The sequence below is a fragment of the Hypomesus nipponensis genome, chromosome 11 (assembly GCF_054491055.1).
Source record: "Hypomesus nipponensis isolate SF chromosome 11, ASM5449105v1, whole genome shotgun sequence".
NCBI lineage: Eukaryota > Metazoa > Chordata > Actinopteri > Osmeriformes > Osmeridae > Hypomesus > Hypomesus nipponensis.
Window position 1 is genome coordinate 286,871 of NC_140371.1, and position 14,481 is coordinate 301,351.

The 14,481-nt window shown below is 46.1% G+C and overlaps 1 protein-coding gene across 1 annotated transcript in view; it reads right to left on the reverse strand.

Moving 5' to 3' along the window:
• The window catches only part of itga9 (integrin, alpha 9), a 78,906-nt gene that overhangs the window by 54,577 nt on the left and 9,848 nt on the right, over positions 1 to 14,481 (reverse strand). Inside the window, exons 6-13 of the mRNA XM_084710059.1 lie at positions 13,524 to 13,653; positions 12,408 to 12,493; positions 11,994 to 12,056; positions 10,870 to 11,007; positions 9,913 to 10,018; positions 8,672 to 8,766; positions 6,941 to 7,031; positions 2,930 to 2,975 (exon numbers count right to left, since the gene is read on the reverse strand). Coding sequence (XP_084566185.1) covers positions 2,930 to 2,975; positions 6,941 to 7,031; positions 8,672 to 8,766; positions 9,913 to 10,018; positions 10,870 to 11,007; positions 11,994 to 12,056; positions 12,408 to 12,493; positions 13,524 to 13,653 — 755 coding nt within the window. The remainder of the gene's footprint in view (positions 1 to 2,929; positions 2,976 to 6,940; positions 7,032 to 8,671; positions 8,767 to 9,912; positions 10,019 to 10,869; positions 11,008 to 11,993; positions 12,057 to 12,407; positions 12,494 to 13,523; positions 13,654 to 14,481) is intronic.

The following is a 14,481-nucleotide window of genomic DNA, read 5'->3' on the forward strand; positions in this document are numbered from 1 at the left end:
ACGCTGATTTTAGAACAGGTAAGGGGGTTTTCGGCACTCTGCTTCGCGTCGTGCCTAACAACTCCCCTTACCTGTTCAAAAATCAGCGTAAACCATGGCCTCTTGGGGCTTATTGCTTAAATAAGCAGCATCTGCAGAATTAGTAGTTGTAGTAGTGGCATAAGATATAGCAGTAATAAGCTAATACCAATCACCTGTGTTTGTGGCGTGTTTGTGTGGTTGCCACGATGATGATGCAGCTATTATTGCTAACGTTCTGAGGGCAGAGAATGGAAATAGAAATGTTGCTAGAATCCACACCTCAAACAAGTTAACCTAGACGTAAAACTATACGTCCAATCCAAATAATTAAGATATTTTCCGAGACCAAGACTCTGCCGAAACCAGAAATGTCCTTTATATGACTGTGCGGTCAGAAATACGTCTCTACCGGCAGTTTTTTTTATCTTGTTATTTTTGCCTTCTCTGACGAATTTGTCACCAGATTTGCATTGGACTCTTTGGGGCGAGAGTTGGACTTTGTCTCGCTTTCTGAGCAAATGTGTAAGTCTTTTGGATTCCACAGATAACTGTCTATGACCAGCACAAAATTAGTTATCTATTGATCCAAAAACAAAGCATAAATAGCGAAAATTGTGGCAATGCTGGCAAACTAGAAATACTTTTTGAAACTGATTTTGAAGCTCCCCTCCACTCTAAGCGTTTCAGTCTGCACTCTAGGCTTTCACCTACACACCCATGTTAGTCTCATAAACGGTTTAAAAAACTTATGAAACATAATCAGTGATATTAAAGTAGATATATTAGGGATATTAAATGATCTATTCATTAAGATAAATAGATATCAAAAAGCTGATTTTAAAAAAAGTAGTTAGGGTTTTGTCGACATTTTAAAGTTTAAATGGTGGCTGTAGCTGAAGGAATGAGGAAGAAGAAGGATTTGAAAGTTGAAGAAGTTTAAGAGGATTGAGAGGATAAAAAAAAAAAAACTCAATTGGAAAACCATGTAAAAAAATATTATGAATAATAATTTATATTAATTCAAGCATAAGAGGTACAAAGCTGAAAAGATAGAGCAGTCGTAGCCTGAAACTGCTGAATTTCTTGATAGCTGAATGGTTTTAATAGCAGAAGATTTGAAGGTGCTGAAAGGTGTCGCTGAAGAAATAGAAGAAGAAGAAGAAGAATATGAAGAAGTTGAATAAAGATTCAAAGAACAATACTTGGAATGCTGAAGCAGCATTCCAACAATAAAATCTCCACAATAATACTATAGTCACTCCGGAAAATTAAATTTTCTGTTACCGTCCGACCCGGCCTCACATTAAAGAAAGGAAAAATTATCTGGCCCTCTTTGGGGACCCCTGGCATAGATTAAAAAGATCTAGCACAGGAGTTGGGACAGTTTTGATTATGAGAGAAATGTCAATAAATGATATTTTATACACAAATAAAATGTCTTATCACTCACCCTTGTTTTGTTTCATATTCATATGACATACAAAAGGAGGTATTAGGCAGAATGCTGCATCAGTCAGTCAGTTACTTGTTAATTAAATGCAGAACTATATGGGTGAATGTCTCTCTACTATCAAAATAATCGTTTGTTGCAGCCCTATTGTATAACAGAACAACAATGTTGAAACCACCCATCTTCATTCTACTGTAGTTCTATTATGGATCTACTGTGGTTCTGGTTCTACTGTGCAGGGGCGTCGTTACACCCTTTTTACTGGGGCACGTGCCCCAGTATAAATCTGCTGTGCCCCAGTAAAGTTTGAGTCTCAAGTATTGTATATATAGATTGAAAATCCCAGAAAAAAAACACATTATCCCAATCAACGCTTGTAAAATTAAAGCAGTTTAACCGAAAACACAAACTGATGCACGCAGAATTCCATGTCAGTGCGCTCTTCTGAGCTTGCCAAATAGCCACTGCAGCACGCACACAGAAGTCCAGGTGTCGGACTCGGCACAAAAGTCAGAATTGAGGTAGGCTAAGAAAACATTACTAAAATAAAGTCTCTAAATGATAGGCCCATAGATCATCTTATTTTGACTAAAACATTTAAACAATATTACATGAAGCTCCAAAAAACAGTATTTGCACTCAAATGAATGCTAAAAAATTTACGAGCTCGTATTAACTATTGATGTCCCTGAAAGCTGATATCAAACTTGTGTCCCTGAACTGTGTAAAGTAGGTTAAGCAAGGGGCGTTTCTATAGCCTAGAAATGCATTGTGTGCAAAGCCTGAAAGAAAAAAAGGGATATGAATAGGGGCCTGTGCTCCAGTATAGTTTTATGTCTAACAACGTCCCTGCTACTGTGGTTCTACAATGGTTGAATTGTGGTTCTGCTTTGGCTTTACTATAGTCCTAAAGTGCTTCTGATTCAGATATGTTGTACTGTGGTTCTGCTTTTGTTCGACTGTGGTTCTGCTGTGGTTCTTTCATAGTACTGGTTCTGTTGTGGTTCAGTCATAGTACTGGTTTTGCTGTGGTTCTGTCATGGTACTGGTTCTGCTCTGCTTCTGCCGTGGTTCTATTGTTGTTCCTGGTAGCAATACATAGGTTTCCCCGCTAATAACCCCAATATATAACCCTGACCAGGACATGGGAGCGAGCACTTGGACTTAGCACCCAGGACAGCAAGATGGATGAAAGCAGAGAGGATAGGGTTAGGGTCATTGGTGCATGTGTGTATGTTGGTGTTGTTGCCACTCCCTGCATGAGTGTGTGTGTATCAAATGATGACCAATAAAGATGTATTCTTCCGCTGTGGTTCTGCTGAGTTTCTACTATGGTTGGACTGTGGTTCTATTATTGTTCTGCTGTGGTACTGCTACAGTTCTTCTATGGTACAGGTTTGGCTGTGGTTTTCTCAGAACTAGGCCGGCACCTGGGTCCTCCACCATTGGGTCACTCACCTCAGCAGGACCACGCTGTCAGCCATGAACGCACCAATGGTGAGATCTGGAGGAGAGAAATACGATGAGTGGAGGAGACATGTGGATTCAGACCTTCTCTCAGGAGAACCCAGTGATTCCCCAATCATTGTTTTGGAGGAGTGGCCCGACCTCCCGCCCCCCTAAAAGTTTGACAAAATATATATAATAGGGCTATGTATTTTTTTTTTATGCGCACAAGATAAAGCTGTTTTCATACATACAGGCAATTTGCTTCTTGCTCGTTGCTTCAAAAGTTTGATTCATTTGCGACTAAAGTTTGCGCAACGGTGCCCTTGTTATTTACACCTGATCACCTGTCGATGCTTTGCCTGTCGATGAGTACACTATATCCACTGGCAGCACCTGATCACCTGTCGATGAGTACACTATATCCACTGGCAGCACCTGATCACCTGTCGATGAGTACACTATATCCACTGGCAGCACCTGATCACCTGTCGATGAGTACACTATATCCACTGGCAGCACCTGATCACCTGTCGATGAGTACACTATATCCACTGGCAGCACCTGATCACCTGTCGATGAGTACACTATATCCACTGGCAGCACTTGATCACCTGTCGATGAGTACACTATATCCACTGCAGCTACTGATAGCTGTTTTGTGCTAGCTAGTTTTGACTGGCAACATACTGACATTGGTCATCGACAAATGCTCTAATAGGGTTTGGTTCTCTTGCTTGGCTACCTGTTTGCGCTGCCAGGTATATCACACTGCCTTGCGGGTCACGTGACTTCCACTAAAAATGAATGGGAGGCAAAATTTGTGTGCACTGACCCCCCTGAAAATTGTAGGGGAAACACTGAGAACCACTTTGAAATAAAAACAACCAGAACTAACACAGATGACAACAATGGCACAGTTCACTTGTCAAAGGACGAGTGACTGGAGATGCTGCTTTCTGACAGGTGGAGGTAGATGTAACTGAGCCTCATTCAGTAAGTCATTTATAGATTCAGTCTTTGAGCTCTTGAAAGTAGGTTTATCTTATTAATTGGTGGTGTGCTGGGAATGTCCAGAGAGTAATGTTGTAAACAAGATCCCTGGACATCATGGGAACGACCGTACACCACACACACACACACGTAGAACACCCCCCCATCCCCCCACACACACACGTAGAACACCCCGCCCCTCCCCCCACACACACACGTAGAACACCCCGCCCCTCCCCCCACACACACACCTAGAACACCCCCCCCTCCCCCCACACACACACGTAGAACACCCCCCCTCCCCCCACACCACACACGTAGAACACCCCCCCCCTCACACACACACACACGTAGAACACCCCCCCCTCCCCCCACACACACACACTTAGAACACATGCTCCACACACACATATGGTACACAAAGACACTTTACCTCATACATTCTGCCACTTACACATATTCAGTATGATTTATTTCTGTATTATTTTATTGGGTGTGCTTTGCCTTCGGCAAGGGCACAACCATTGTTATCTCACATATTAGGGCTGTCCCCGACTGGGATTTTCTTTGGTCGACCAAGACTCGACAAAAACAACTGAAAATCGACTAATCGAACTTTGAAACGCAAAAAAAAAAAAACGTACAAACATTTTTGCGATCTGACTCAATGGCTGCTGGACATTGCAGATTCAGCCGCTAATAGCCTACTAATAATAAGACTCATATCACCAGTCCTGTTGTAACCGAATGCCGAAGGTATTTAGTATAACTTACAATGTACTACAAATAAAAAATATTGTTTGTTTCACAAGCAAATCATCAGAGCGTGCTTATCACTGCCTGAACTTGCAGCATGCGAACTTACGTAGAAGCTGAGTGGGGAACGTTGCAACAGAGAAAGATTTTGTTGTCTTGGCCAGAGAAGATAATGTCATTCGTTTTGGATGTAATTCTTATAATAGGCATATTCATTTTTCAACCCAGGGCGTTAGCATGAGCGAAGTAGGGCGAGACCAACTTACGTTTTTCAGGTGGTAGGCTACATCATATTCAATGTCGAACTATGAAAAATAAAACGTTATTGGCAGAGTTTGCATTGAATGTTTTTCGAGTCACCCGGTACTTTGTAAATGTACTTTAATGAAATGCTGCCATACCACAGATTTCTTTGCCATTTGACTAATAACACAGACAAAGTAGGCTATGGCAGAGTTTGTAGTTCTGCAGCCAATTGTGCTCGTACCGTGTGCAAAAAACAAAGCGCAGATTAACGTAAGGAAAAACAGTAACACCTTTTCTTTTAAATTTTATATTTTTAGAGTTTGATTATTTGTCTTAAATAATATAATCTACAATTTCTGTTGAACATTTCGTTAATTCAGCAATGATGACACAAGCGGGAATCAGATACCTGTAGTTTCAAACCAGTGTAGCTCACTGCAAAGTTGTAGCCTAGTCTAGTAGCTAACAAAAACATCTCCACAACTGTTTACAGTACTAGTAGGAAGTCAAACGGCGGCACATGTTCATCCTTACTTAAATCAAAAGTATTTAAATAGGTGAAACTATCTGACTAGTGACTACTAACCTGAACTCCATTGCCACAGCCTAAACTTTGTCAATCTGTTCATGAAAATAATTCATTTCAGCCTAGACCGTACAACGGAAGTAACGTTAAATCGAATTCAACCAACGCAATCGCTACCAAGACAGTCTAGTAGTAGTTGTAGCCTACAATTTACCGGGGCAGCTTCTCCACACAGCAGGGCTATATCGCATTTTGCCTTGTTACTGACAATGATCGCTACCACTGACATGTTTATGAATGAGTGATTTTCCCCTAAATAAATGTCAAGCTTATTTACGTTTTTGGGGGCATATTTTCAGTTAGCCTATGGTAGGCCTACTATTTGAATCGCAATTCCATCTGAGATAGCTACTGCTGGTAACGTTGTTGTTAAAATAAGCTTCAAAAGGGGGTTCTTTATTAATGAATGAATGCAATAGGAGTAGGCTAAATGCCTGAAAATATCACGAGAAGGGAAAAACTTACAATGACGTTTAAGTCATAGAGATTAGATCAATATTTACACCGATCTGCCATATGTATTAGCTTTGATTCAACTATGGTTGCTGATCACCATTCCATCTTGCAGGGGAAATGAGAAGACAACTATTTCTTCACTCTTAGTATTTTAAGTTGTAAATTAGCAGAAAAAAATATGCTTTTAAATATATGTAATCTTTATAAATAAGTAGGCTATGCATTTTTATAGAAAAATATACAGAAATATCAGCTGTAAAATGTAATTTAAATACGGACCCCTGCAACCAACGCAAGCAAGCACACCCTACAATTTCCCCAGAAATTGTACCCTCTCTAGTTTACTGTATTTTATATTATATTGTATAGCCATAGTATTTTATTTTGTTGTACATTTTCTAAATGGTTATTTTGTTCATTATGTTTAAATGTTCACTGTATGCACCTGCCTACAAAAGTTAATTCCTTCTTTGTGACCACTTACTTGGCGATTAAACACGATTCTGATTCTGATATGCAGCTGCACAAACACGCATGCTACACACCTATACATGCATGCTGCACAAACATGCATGCTACACACCTATACATGCATGCAACACATACATAGACATAAACCTCAATCAGTAAAACCAACATTAATCCTTCAATTTGAACACCAACCCAACCACTTTCCTATCTTCCTACTCGTGTGTGTCTGTAGCATGTGTGTGTATGGGTGTGTGTAGCATGTGTGTGTATGGGTGTCTGTAGCATGTGTGTGTATGGGTGTGTGTAGCATGTGTGTGTATGGGTGTGTGTAGCATGTGTGTGTATGGGTGTGTGTAGCATGTGTGTGTATGGGTGTGTGTAGCATGTGTGTGTATGGGTGTGTGTAGCATGTGTGTGTATTTGTGTGTTTAGCGCGTGTGTGTATTTGTGTGTTTAGCGTGTGTGTGTATTGGTGTGTGCAGCATGTGTGTGTTTGGGTGTGTTCTGGACCGTACCTGGGTATCCGTTGCCATCCATGTCCACGCTGCCAGAGATGGACTGTCCAAACATCTGTAGACCAGGCTGAACACTGTGACCAGACAGCCTCTGGAGACATACACACACACACAGCTGAGAAGGGGAACACACACACACAGCTGGGAGGATGAGCGCACACACACACACAGCTGGGAGGGTGAGCGCACACACACACACAGCTGGGAGGGTGAGCGCACACACACACACAGCTGGGAGGATGAGCGCACACACACACACAGCTGGGAGGGTGAGCGCACACACACACACAGCTGGGAGGGTGAGCGCACACACACACACAGCTGGGAGGGTGAGCGCACACACACACACAGCTGGGAGGGTGAGCGCACACACACACACAGCTGGGAGGGTGAGCGCACACACACACACAGCTGGGAGGGTGAGCGCACACACACACACAGCTGGGAGGGTGAGCGCACACACACACACAGCTGGGAGGATGAGCGCACACACACACACAGCTGGGAGGGTGAGCGCACACACACACACAGCTGGGAGGGTGAGCGCACACACACACACAGCTGGGAGGATGAGCGCACACACACACACAGCTGGGAGGGTGAGCGCACACACACACACAGCTGGGAGGGTGAGCGCACACACACACACAGCTGGGAGGATGAGCGCACACACACACACACACACAGCAAATGATGATATTGGTAGTCATGGTGTTGATGATGACTGGAATAAGTAATCTGCCTGTTCCAGATTGGTGGTGTCTACTGTTGTCTATTGCTCTCCACAAGTCCATACTGGTGTCTACTGGTCTATACTAGTGTCTACTGGTCTATACTGGTATCTACCAATCTCTATTGGTCTCCAGTGGTCCATACTAGTGTCTACTGGTCTATACCAGTGTTGACTGGTCTATCCTGTTGTCTACTGGTCTTTATTGGGAACTACTACTAACTACTTGTGCCTATTGATAGATATTAAAAGGGGAGTCAGGTGGCTGGTCGCTGGTTCGATTCCCGGCCGTGCCAAATGAGGTTGTGTCCTTGGGCAAGGCACTTCACCCTACTTGCCTCGGGGGTATGTTCTTGTGCTTACTGTAAGTCGCTCTGTATAAGAGCGTCTGCTAAATGACTAAATGTAAATATTGGTATCTTCTGGTTTTTACTGGCATCCACTGGAGTCTACTTGTGACTACTGGTGACTACTGGTATCTGCTGGTGTCTACTGGTGACTACTGGTATCTGATGGTGTCTACTGGTGACTACTGGTATCTGCTGGTGTCTACTGGTGACTAATGGTATCTGCTGGTGTCTACTGGTGACTACTGGTATCTGCTGGTGTCTACTGGTGACTAATGGTATCTGCTGGTGTCTACTGGTGACTAATGGTATCTGCTGGTGTCTACTGGTGACTACTGGTATCTGCTGGTGTCTACTGGTGACTAATGGTATCTGCTGGTGTCTACTGGTGACTACTGGTATCTGCTGGTGTCTACTGGTGACTAATGGTATCTGCTGGTGTCTACTGGTGACTAATGGTATCTGCTGGTGTCTACTGGTGACTAATGGTATCTGCTGGTGTCTACTGGTGACTAATGGTATCTGCTGGTGTCTACTGGTGACTAATGGTATCTGCTGGTGTCTACTGGTGACTACTGGTATCTGATGGTGTTTACTGGTGACAACTGCTATCTGCTGGTGTCAACTAGTGTTGAAGGTTGTGGCTGTGGTTACCATGGAGTATTTAGTGATGATTCCCGAGGCGTCACCATGATAAATATAGACCGCACCTCCATAGTCATCCTCCTTCGGTGCTCCTATGGCAACATCTGGGACGGGCAGAAAACAGAAAAACAGAAAGAAGGAAGAGTGAGAGAGAGATAGACAAAGAAAAGGTGAGATCGGGGAAGAAAGCAGGAGAGAGTGAGGAGAAAGAGAGAAGAGTCGACTAATAGCTGTAGTCTATGTTTGGACCCCCATAAAGCTGTCAGCTCCAGCCCAGGCAGGCTGGGGAACCTTGTTAAGTCTCTTAACAGACACTCAAGTGTTTGTCAGAGCTTTTAGACCTGGGGGGCTCAGAGGGGGTGGAAACTGGGTCATAAAACACAGCAGAAGGATTAAAACAACGTCCCTCTACCCCATCTCTGCAAGGGAGTGTGAATACCTTGGCAGAAGGAACAGTTTAACATACCTCACCATCAGTATACGGAACAAATGCTGACCAGCAGGATATTTCAGGCACTCCTGCAATTCAGCTGAACAATAACGTTGTTAAAGTTTTGAGCTGTTGGGGGGAGACAAGGGAGTGTTGGGAGAGACAGGGAGTGTGGAGAGAAGACTTGATCTCTGCCCAGAGCTCCTGTTTTCAGCAGAGCAAGCAGGAAAGGGACACTTTCATCTCATCCTCCCAGCCTCTTTCACTTCCAGCCTCTTTCCCTCCCAGCCCCTCTGCCTCCCAGCCTCTCTAACTCCCAGTCTTCCAGTCCCCCAGCCGCTCAGCCTCTCCCACCTCTCTCCCTCACAGCCTCTCTCCCTCACAGCCTCTCCCTCCCAGTCTCTCCCTCCCAGTCTCTCTCCTTCACAGCCTCTCTCCTTCACAGCCTCTCTCCTTCCCAGTCTTCCAGTCCCCCAGCCTCTCTCCCTCACAGCCTAACAGCCTCTTTCCCTCTCAACCTCCCAGCCTCACAACCTCTCTCACTCCAAGACCCAAATCAGCCTTCTTTCTCTCTACCCCCCCCCCTCTCTCTCTCTCTCTGGTCAAATGTGTGTTTAATGTGTGTCTAGTGGGTTAGGGTTTGGGTCTCTGTAAACATCTCTGTCTGTATCCTATGTGAGCACATCGGTGAGTGTTCGATGTCGATGACAAATTCCTGTGTGTGTGTGTGTGTGTGTATGTGAGTGTGTAGACTGTAAACTGACCTCGGAAGCCATGGTGATGTAGAATTACCTTGGTAGTCATGGTGATGTAGACTGACCTTGGTATCCGTCGTCATCAATGTCTCCTATTGCAGCAATGCATTCCCCAAAGTGGGCGTTGTAGGCGTGGTCTCCATTCAGTAGACCCCCTTCCTCCATCACCCCCTGGACACGGGGGGGGCGGGGGGAGAGGGAGAAGAGAGACAGACAGAGGGAGAGAGACAGAGAGAGAGAGAGGTTGGGAGAGAGAATGAGCCCAGGGTCAGCTAGGGTTTTCAAAAGCCCAACACACAAACCCATCTCCAAACACACTAACACATCTCCCAACACACTAAGACATCCTACAGCTGTAGTGTTACATATATAACAATCTGTAGTGTTACATATATAACAATCTGTAGTGTTACATATATAACAATCTGTAGTGTTACATATATAACAATCTGTAGTGTTACATATATAACAATCTGTAGTGTTACATATATAACAATCTGTAGTGTTACATATATAACAATCTGTAGTGTTACATATATAACAATCTGTAGTGTTACATATATAACAATCTGTAGTGTTACATATATAACAATCTGTAGTGTTACATATATAACAGTCTGTAGTGTTACATATATAACAAGCTGTAGTGTTACGGATATAACTAGCTGTAGTGTTACATATATATTAATCTGTAGTGTTACAGATATAACAAGCTGTAGTGTTACATATATAACAATCTGTAGTGTTACAGATATAACAAGTTGTAGTGTTAAAGATATGGCAAGCTGTAGATAAGTGATGTGGGTGTGTGTGTGTGGATAACACTGTAACAGCTATACACAAATGCTACAGAGATTCTCCATGTCAACAAGAGACAGCAGCTCCATGTTAACAAGAGACAGACAGCAGCTCTTGTTAAACTACACCCGACAGATAAACAAACCTCTCTGGGTAATAAACATACAAACCAATCTTCACACAGATACACACACAAACACACACTCACAGACCCCCCCCCTCACATTGGCACGGCTCAGGTATAGGGTGACCTGGCCCTCGTCTCTCTGGGAGGTGTGCATGGGCGCCCCCACTAGCAGGTCAGACAGGCCGTCACCATTCAGGTCCACCGCACACAGCGCAGAGCCGAAATATGAACCCATCTGGATGAAAAGCAGAACACCAGGTAAGTGTGTCTCATCTCATCACATCTCATCACATGAACAAACCCCTCTGCCACCCCCACTCCCACCCCCGCCGCCACCCCCCTCTTTTACTTTGATTTACTCTAAAGCAGTAGCACTGGCTTTCCTGCTCCACTCACTCACTACCTCCCTGCCTGTCTTCCTCTCCACCCTCACTACCTCCCTGCCTGTCTTCCTCTCCACCCTCAGTACCTCCCTACCTGTCTTCTTCTCCACCCTCACTACCTCCCTGCCTGTCTTCCTCTCCACCCTCACTACCTCCCTGCCTGTCTTCTTCTCCACCCTCACTACCTCCCTGCCTGTCTTCCTCTCCACCCTCACTACCTCCCTGCCTGTCTTCCTCTCCACCCTCACTACCTCCCTGCCTGTCTTCCTCTCCACCCTCACTACATCCCTGCCTGTCTTCCTCTCCACCCTCACTACCTCCCTGCCTGTCTTCCTCTCCACCCTCACTACCTCCCTGCCTGTCTTCCTCTCCACCCTCACTACCTCCCTGCCTGTCTTCTTCTCCACCCTCACTACCTCCCTGCCTGTCTTCCTCTCCACCCTCACTACCTCCCTGCCTGTCTTCCTCTCCACCCTCACTACCTCCCTGCCTGTCTTCCTCTCCACCCTCACTACTTCTTTTCCTCCCTCCCTTCTTGCATCTCTACATCCCTGCCTCCCTTCTGGCAGGAACCACTACCTCCCCCCTTGTCCCCTGTAACCACCACTGCTGTGTAAACACGCAGTCTAAACATCAACATTGTTGTTTCAAGGAGAGAAGCTATTGACCTTTTCATCTCTGGGAGTTTATAGAGAGGTGGAGACCTGATGTCTGGTGTTTTAGATTGAGCAGATTGAAACTATAAAAATAAGAGAAATTGGAAAACAATCCTAAGAGTCATGGGTAAACACCGAGGTGCCCCCGCTGTCATGGCAATGAGGACACAGGATCTACATACCATTTTTCCAGATGCTTGAAACATTTTCACCAGTGACTGTCCATCTATTCTGAATATGTAGACCTGGAGGAAGGAGAGGAGGAGGAGGAAGAGGAGGTGGAAAAGGGAGAGGAGGAGGAGGAGGAGGAGAAGGGAGAGGAGGAAGGAGAGGAGGTGTAGGAGGAGGAAGAGAAGGGAGAGGAGGAGGAGAAGGGAGAGGAGGAGGAAGATAAGGGAGAGGGGGAGGAGGAGGAAGAGAAGGGAGAGGAGGAGGAGGGAGAGGATGAGGAGGAGGGAGAGGAGGAGGGAGAGGAGGAAGACGGAGAGGAGAAGGGAGAGGAGGAGAATGGAGAGGAGGACACGTACTTAGTGTGTGTGCATGTGTGTCCGAGTGTGAGTGTGTCAATGCGTGTGTGTGTGTGTGAGTGTGTGTACCTTCCCCACGCCACTGTGTTGCGGGGCTCCTGCTGCTACATCCACCACACTGGGGGAGGAGAAACGTCCTGCTGTCACAGCATAGCCTGGGGGTAGATATAGGGGTATATACAGGGGTATATACAGGGGGTAGATACAGGGGGCAGATACAGGGGCAGATACAGGGGGTAGATACTGGGACAGATACAGGAGTAGATGCAGGGAGTAGATAGAGGGGGCAGATACAGGGGTAGATACAGGGGGCAGATACAGGGGGTAGATAGAGGTGCAGATACAGGGTGTAGATACTGGGACAGATGCAGGGGTAGATGCAGGGAGTAGATAGAGGTGCAGATACAGGGGGTAGATACTGGGACAGATGCAGGGGTAGATGCAGGGAGTAGATAAAGGTGCAGATACAGGGGGTAGATACAGGGGGTAGATACAGGGGGTAGATACAGGGGGCAGATACAGGGGGTAGATACAGGGGGTAGATACAGGGGGTAGATACTGGGACAGATGCAGGGGTAGATGCAGGGAGTAGATAGAGGGGGCAGATACAGGGGTAGATACAGGGGGTAGATAGAGGGGGTAGATACAGGGGGCAGATACAGGGGGTAGATAGAGGTGCAGATACAGGGGGTAGATACTGGGACAGATGCAGGGGTAGATGCAGGGAGTAGATAGAGGTGCAGATACAGGGGGTAGATACAGGGGGTAGATACAGGGGGTAGATACAGGGGGTAGATACAGGGTGTAGATACAGGGTGTAGATACTGGGAGTAGATAGAGGGGGTAGATGCAGGGAGTAGATAGAGGGGGCAGATACAGGGGGTAGATACAGGGGCAGATGCAGGGGTAGATGCAGGGAGTAGATAAAGGGGCAGATACAGGGGGTAGATACAGGGGCAGATGCAGGGGTAGATGCAGGGAGTAGATAAAGGGGCAGATACAGGGTGTAGATACAGGGGCAGATGCAGGGGGTAGATACTGGGACAGATGCAGGGGTAGATACAAGGGCAGATGCAGGGGGTAGATACAGGGGTAGATACAGGGGTAGATACAGGGTGTAGATACAGGGGCAGATGCAGGGGGTAGATACAGGGGCAGATGCAGGGGTAGATGCAGGGGGGTTACCCAGGTAGCTGTATCTCTGGGAGTCAACATGGTCCTTGTCGGGGTTGTAAGTGGTGTTGGATGTCAGGTTGAACACCTTCACTGTTCCTCTCCAGTAGTAAGACCCCGGAGCCCCCATCACCACCAGCTCCTGCACACCCCATACACCCCCCATACACCACCCATACACACCCCACACACACCCCATACACCCCACACACACCCCATACACCCCCCATACACCCCCCATACACCACCCCACACCCCCCCATACACCACCCATACACCCCCCATACACCACCCATACACCACCCATACACCCCCAATACACACCCCACACACACCCCATACACCCCCCATACACCCCCCATACACCCCCCATACACCACCCCACACCCCCCCATACACCACCCATACACCACCCATACACCACCCATACACCCCCAATACACACCCCATACACCCCCCATACACCACCGATACACACCCCATACACCCCCCATACACCACCCATACACACCCAATACACACCCCATACAGCCCCCACGCGCACGCACACAGCCAGGCAGGAAGAACACATATTTTAACATTGCAGATTTTATGTTCTCTAAAACATTTTCAGTTGTGATGGACCCCCCTTCCCCCCACTCCATCACCTCTTCTGACTCCCCCAACCCCTTCAACCCCACACCTCCTCTGCACCTCACCCCCCCCCCCCCATCCTGAATAAATCTTCACACACAATACAGTTCAGCCGGGGTGATAACCTTTTAATCCAGCACACACACAAATGTACACACAAATGCACACACTGACAAACAAATAAAAGCACACACACACCTATCATTTGTATTGTCTGTGGGAGATGGGCAACCTGGTGTCCCAGGGTATCGGGTAGTTACCCTTATGTAAGATTACATCTATCCTCTCTCTCTTTCTAGTTCCTTCTCTCTCTCACTCTCTCTATCACTCTCTTTTC